The sequence below is a fragment of the Zootoca vivipara genome, chromosome 2 (assembly GCF_963506605.1).
Source record: "Zootoca vivipara chromosome 2, rZooViv1.1, whole genome shotgun sequence".
In the NCBI taxonomy this organism is placed as follows: Eukaryota; Metazoa; Chordata; class Lepidosauria; order Squamata; family Lacertidae; genus Zootoca; species Zootoca vivipara.
The window spans coordinates 6,249,199-6,255,454 of NC_083277.1; the positions used below are offsets into that span (position 1 = coordinate 6,249,199).

At 47.8% G+C, this 6,256-nt stretch overlaps 1 protein-coding gene across 2 annotated transcripts in view; it reads left to right on the forward strand.

Annotated features, from left to right (window-relative positions):
* Positions 1-5,857, forward strand: part of LOC118080194 (zinc finger protein 883) — a 32,827-nt gene extending 26,970 nt beyond the window's left edge. The window contains exons 4-5 of one of the 2 annotated variants that reach the window (XM_060269434.1): positions 65-166; positions 3,201-5,857. In XM_060269434.1, the coding sequence (XP_060125417.1) occupies positions 65-166; positions 3,201-4,357 (1,259 nt within the window). In that variant the 3' untranslated portion in view covers positions 4,358-5,857. The remainder of the gene's footprint in view (positions 1-64; positions 167-3,200) is intronic. The other variant, XM_060269448.1, reaches the window with a different exon arrangement.
* Positions 5,858-6,256: the final 399 nt, after the last annotated feature.

Here is a 6,256-nt window from a genome sequence, read left to right on the forward strand (position 1 = left end):
GACATAGGAATGGGTGGGGGCTTGGAATGCCAATGTATTTTCTACCCAAAAACATGTCTGTCAGTTTCCTTGAAAGGATTTCCCAAACCAGACCTCATCTCCCGGCTGGAAAGAGGAGAGGATCCATTTCTCTGGGACTCCAAGGAAGAGGAGATGTCGGCAGCAGGTACTTTCTTGGGAGTCTTTCATTCCCTGGAAACTGAGGAGGGGATTCCTTCGTGCTTAATCTCACAGAAGACTGACTGAATCATCCGGCTGCGGGTTCTTCCTCGTACATACACCTTGAGGCTTCACCTCAAGTGGCTGGGGAGACCCAGCCGGATGGGCGGGCTACAAATGATAAATTATTATTATTATTATTCACCCTCTTAACTCAGCTCCTTTCTCTGTCTGCCTCTGAGGTTTCTTTAAGTCAGCTTATTTATTAAGTCTATAATTTTTATGGACAGTATTGAATGAAATACTTGCACTAGAATGAGTCTTCCTCCCCAGGGAGGCTCGCCTGGCGCCTTCATTGCCTATTTAGGTGCCAGGCAAAAACATTCCTCTTCTCCTTTCTAAGAAAGGAGATTCTAGCTAAACACCAGGAAGAACTTTCTGACAGTAAGAGCTATTCGACAGTGGAACAGTCTCCCTCAGAAGGTGGTGGACTCTCCTTCCTTGGAGGTTTTTAAGCCGAGATTGGAGAGCCACCTGCCATGGGTTTTCTTCCTGATGTTTTGTCGGAATCCTTGTTACTTGAAGCCAAACATTTCAAGGTTTCCAGTAGCAATGTATTTTAGCCATCAAAGGCCTGGATGAACAGAAAGGTTTTTAAACTCCTCCTCCTTCAAAGCAATAAAGAGGACAATAGATGCACCTCATCAGGGAGGGCATTCCACAAATGGGTGACCACCACCAAGAAGGCCCTGCCATGGGACAGCACCATCCAGGCAGCAGCCAGTGCCAGCAACATCACCAAGGCCTCTCCTGCCAACCACAGGGTCCAAGGTAGCTGATATTGGGGGAGGCCCTCTTTTAGGTGCTTTCCTCTGGCCTGTCTGAATACACCCTTTGCTCTAGAACAGGGGTGTCAAACTCAAATTCATCGGGGGCCGCATCAACAGTTTGGTCACCCTCAAAGGGCCTGTTGTATCTGTAGGACTATGTGTCCACTCTTTATTATCATAAATTATTGTCACTGCATTCAATTATTACTGTTTTTTGTAATAATGTAAGTAATAACTAGCTCTGAAAGCAGAAACATAGTCAGAATAATGGCAAGTAGATATTCAAATGTACAATTATTGTACAATTTATTGAAAAATGATTTTTGGTAACTGCACTGGGTGGTGGAGGCTTGCTAGGGTTTCATGCAGGACCTTTGCAGAGCTACTAGTACCTGGAGATGCTGGGGTCCTTCTGCATGCAGGACAGATGTTCTGCCAGTGAGCCGCCACCCTTCACCAAAGGGACTGGCTGAGGTTGACTCACTGGAGCTGCTCTCCTGGTTCCAGGGTTTAAGGGCCAGAAGTATAAAGCAGCATTCTATGTTTCTGAGGAGAGGGAGGGGGAGGGGAGGGAGGGAGGGAGGGAGGAAGGAAGAAAAGAGGGAGGGGGAGAGGAAGGAAGGAAAGAGGGGAGAGAAAGAAGAGTAGGAAATAAGGAAGGGAATAAAGAAGGAAAGAAAAAGAAAGAGGGAGAGAAGACGGAAAGGGAGAAAGAAGGAAGGAAGTAGAGGGAAAGAAAGAATAAGAATGAGGGAGAGGAAGAAAGATGGGAAGGACAGAAGGAAGAAAGGAAGAAAGAAAGAAAGAAAGAAAAGAGGGAGCAGGAGGGAGAGAGGAAGGAAAGAGGTGAGAGAAAGAAGAGTAGGAAAGAAGGAATAAAGAAGGAAAGAAAAAGAAAGAGGGAGAGAAGACAGAGATAAAGAAGGAAGGAAGGAGAGGGAAAGAAAGAATAAGAACAAGAGAGAGGAAGAAAGAAAGGGAAGGGGGGGGGGTCGCCGCCTTGATTCAGCGCCAGAAAAGAGTGCGAAGGGACCCAGGGGCAAAAAGCATTTCCCGTGCAGCGTGAGGCAGCGGGTGTCTGTTTTAGAAGTGCGTAAAGCCTCAGAGTTGCACGTTCGTGAGGCTGAGCTGCTGCTGAGCTCACGTTCATGAGGCTGAGCCGCGGCAGGAGGAGGAGGAGGTGAGGCAAGAGGAGGAGGAGGAGGCGGCTTGCCGGGTCGGTGCCCGGCAGCGCCATGCAGAGAGTCCCGAGCCTCTGGGACGCAGCAGTGCTATGTAGCACTTTGAATCCTCCTCCACGGGGCGCTGCTGGGTGCTTTGTCTGTGCTTCAGCAGCAGCAGCAGACGTTTCCAGGTGCCGAGCCGTGGCAGGAGGAGGAGGATTCAAAGTGCTACAGAGCACTTCTGCGTTGCAGAGGCTCGGGACTCTCCATGCGGCGCTGCTCCGGCCGCCTTTCTACCCCCCGGCTCCAGCTGTTTGTCGGCGCTTTGTCGGCGCAGCGCTTCAGCAGCAAGGTCCCGCTGCTGGGTCCCGCTGGCTGGGGCGCTCGGTGGGCCACATGACGAGGTCTGGCGGGCCGGATTTGGCCCCCGGGCCTTGTGTTTGACACCCGTGCTCTAGAACTTGGCTTCTGCCTCTTTTGGAACACCCACCTGCCCCCGAGCGCCTTGGGAGTGTCAGCCAACTTCTCTGGAGTCCCACCTCCTGACTGCTGAGAGCCTGCCTAAAGTCAGGACAAATCAGCTCATTGGCAGAAAGGCTGCAAGATGAAAGCTTGCCCCAATAGCTGCCCTTCCTAGACTACAATTGCAGATGAAATGCTCATCCAGCTGGGTGTAACCTGGGGTACAGAACTGCAGAACAAACCTTTGTAGTGACTGTTTTGGTAGCTGATCATTACACAAATGATTTACCATCCAAGTAACATCAACCACAGAAGAGTGAGCTTTCCCCAAGATGGTTTTTCTTGTCTTCTTCTACCCCATTATGTTAAAATTATGGAAACTGATATGCAGAAATCAAGTGGGGAATGGACCTGAAATGAATGTGTGTTGTTCTCTGGAATACTAGCATACGCCAAAGGTAACCTAGGTCTCAGCGCAGTGTGTAAAGGGGAAAAGGGAAGAATATTGGAGATGTTGACCAAAGATAAGCTGCTAGGTCTAAGTTTTTGCCTTGAAAATGAGATTTTCTTTTCTTTTCCCCAACAGGTGAAGGGGAAGAATATGAAATATATAAGGAGCCATCTCTGCTGTCTTTGGTAAGAGTCGAGCAGGAAGCGGGGAAAGAGGTGCTTGCAAAGCGAAGGAGACCTAAAATGCTGGATGGAAACAACTCCAGGGATGAGAGGACTGAATCCTCTGCTTCTCCGGGCGAGGAAATCCTGAGCTTGCGTGTATTTCACAAGGGAAAGAGAAGGAAAAGGTATCCATTGGGTGGGAAGACTTTGACAGAGGAATCGGGCTTGAGTCACCAACACACTGCCCACCCAGAGGAGAAACCGTACAAATGCCTGGAGTGCGGAAAGAGCTTTAGCCACAACGTGAGGCTTATTGCTCATCAGAGAACCCACACAGGGGAGAAACCGTTTCAGTGCACTGAATGTGGAAGGAGATACTCTGAAAGAGGGACACTCATGATCCACCAAAGGATCCACACGGGGGAGAAACCTTATAAATGTGAGGAGTGTGGAAGGAGCTTCAATCACCGGTCCAATTTTACTTCGCATCGGAGAACTCACACAGGGGAGAAACCTTTTAAATGCATGGAGTGTGGGAAGAGCTTCAGCCAGAGCACAAGCCTTACCACCCACCAGAGAATCCACACAGGGGAGAAACCATTTAAGTGCACCCAGTGCAGGAAGAGCTTCAGCCGGAGGTCAAGGCTCGCCTCTCACAAGAGGACTCACACTGGGGAAAAGCCCTTCCGATGCCTGGAGTGTGGGCATGGATTCAGTCAGAAAACCCAGCTTTATTCCCATCAGAGAATCCACACAGGCAAGAAGCCATACCAGTGCCCCCAGTGCGGGAAAAACTTTGGTCACAGCACAAGCCTTAGCGCGCATCAGAGAATCCACACAGGGGAGAAGCGGTATGAATGTCTACAGTGCGAGAAAAGCTTCACTTACAGGGGGAGCCTTATTTTCCATCAGAGATGCCACTCCCCGGAGAAACCAAAGGAGTGCCTGCAGCCTGGGAAGAGCCTCAAGGAGAGTTCAAGCGCTTCTTCACATCAGAGAGGCCACACAGGAAAACTCTGGATATACGGTCCCTTGCTTACAAACCCAGGTGATGGTTCAGCGCCGGTACCGTGTTCATCTGGCAAGGAGACAGATATTAATGGGAAATTCTTTGTTTTATTTAAATGATGAGCAGTTGGACTCTTGGGCAAATGCTATTCAAACCCATTGCTTTGTTTCCTATCCGTTTGTGAAATTTGCCTCTTGCCGTCATCCTGTGTCGTTAACATTGTCAAATGTTTGGGGCAAGGCTGTGGCTAGGTAGTTTTTCATTTGTATCCTGCTTTAAATATATTCTAGTAGGTAATGTTGCACATTGAACCTCTCGGGCGGTGCTAAGGCAGGCATCCCCAAACTTCGGCCCTCCAGATGTTTTGGACTACAATGCCCATCCTCCCCAACCACTGGTCCTGTTAGCTAGGGATCATGGGAGTTGTAGGCCAAAACATCTGGAGGGCCGAAGTTTGGGGATGCCTGTGCTAAGGCCACCTTAAACCATACATTTTGAAGCACTTTGAACAGCCATGGTTTCCTGCAAAGAATTCTGGGAGGTGCAGTTTGTTATGGATGCGAAGAGGAAGAGGAAGAAGAAGAAGAAGAAGAAGAAGAAGAAGAAGAAGAAGAAGAATCCACCCATCCTACTGAGTTTCCACATCTTCTCTGGGCAGCTCCCAACAAAATTTTAAAAGGACAATTTTTTTTCCTTTAAAAAACTTTCCAATACAGGGCTGTAGATATCTTCTAAACATCAGGTAGTTATGTATCTCCTTGACATCTGATGGGAGGGCGTACCACAGGGAGGGTGCCACTACCAAGAAGGCCCACTGCCTGGTTCCCTGTAACCTCACTTCTCGCAGGGAGGGAACTGCCAGAAGACCCTCAGAGCTAGACCTCAGTGTCCAAGCTGGACAATGGGGGTGGAGACGCTCCTTCAGGTATACTGGGCCAAGGCCGTTCAGGGCTTGAAAGGTCAGTACCAACACTTTGAATTGTGCTTGGAAACGTACTGGGAGCCGATATAGGTATTTTAAGACCAGTGTTATATGGTCTCAGTGGCTGCTGCCAATCACCAGGCTAGCTGCCACATTCTGGATTAGTTGTAGTTTCCGAGTTACCTTCAAAGGTAGCCCCACGTAGAGCGTTGTTAGGAGATGCCCCTATTCCCCTAGCAGAGCTACATTTCCCAGAGTGGCTTAAAAGGCTATCCCTCTTGCTAGGGAACTCTAGGATTTGTAGCTCTGTGATACTTCCACAATTCTTTGGAGGACGCCATGACTGTTTTAAAGTGGTATCTCAGTGATTTAAATGCATTGTGGCTTTAGTGTTGCTCGGGGAAGGCTGTTGTGTTGAAGGGAGCTGAAAGCAGTTTCCCACCCCCAATGGAACAACTGGGAATTTTTTGGAAAGCTCTGCAGATGGGGTGGAGGCATGTGTTTGTGTGTGTGTGTTTTGTAACTAATGTGTAATAGCAGTTTTTAATGTAAGACAATCCATTGTGTTGGAGAGTCATTATTTCTGTGCATCCTATAGAGCTCCGTGCTTTCAATCTCTTTCTGGATTTCGTATCATTTTAGAGCTTGAATTTTACACGATTGCATTTGTTTAAATAAAAGCAGAACTTGCTTTCAGGACATCCCCCCCCCCTTTCATTAGAAATCACGGCTTTTGAAATTAATGGGTTTGCGCTTTGTCCATGTTCTGGAGCCACTTTTGTTCCATTTATTTAAGCACCTGCACTCTGGCTGCTTTTTGAGGAACTTCTGTCATGTAGCATCTGGGGTTTTTTTTATTAACTAATAGCTCCTCATTTGAAAGGGGAAATGAATATTATTTTTAAAATTTCCTAAGGTTCCCATCCTTTTAAAAATTTATTTAAAAAATTTCCTCCCTGCCCATCACCATATGGTCACAGGGAGGGCAGATTACAACCATATAATACGCAATCAGTGCTTTTTTTTCTTTAAAAAAATGTTTAGGGGTACTCTCCTTGGGACTCAAGAAAATCACTATTTTATAGTTCAAATTGGG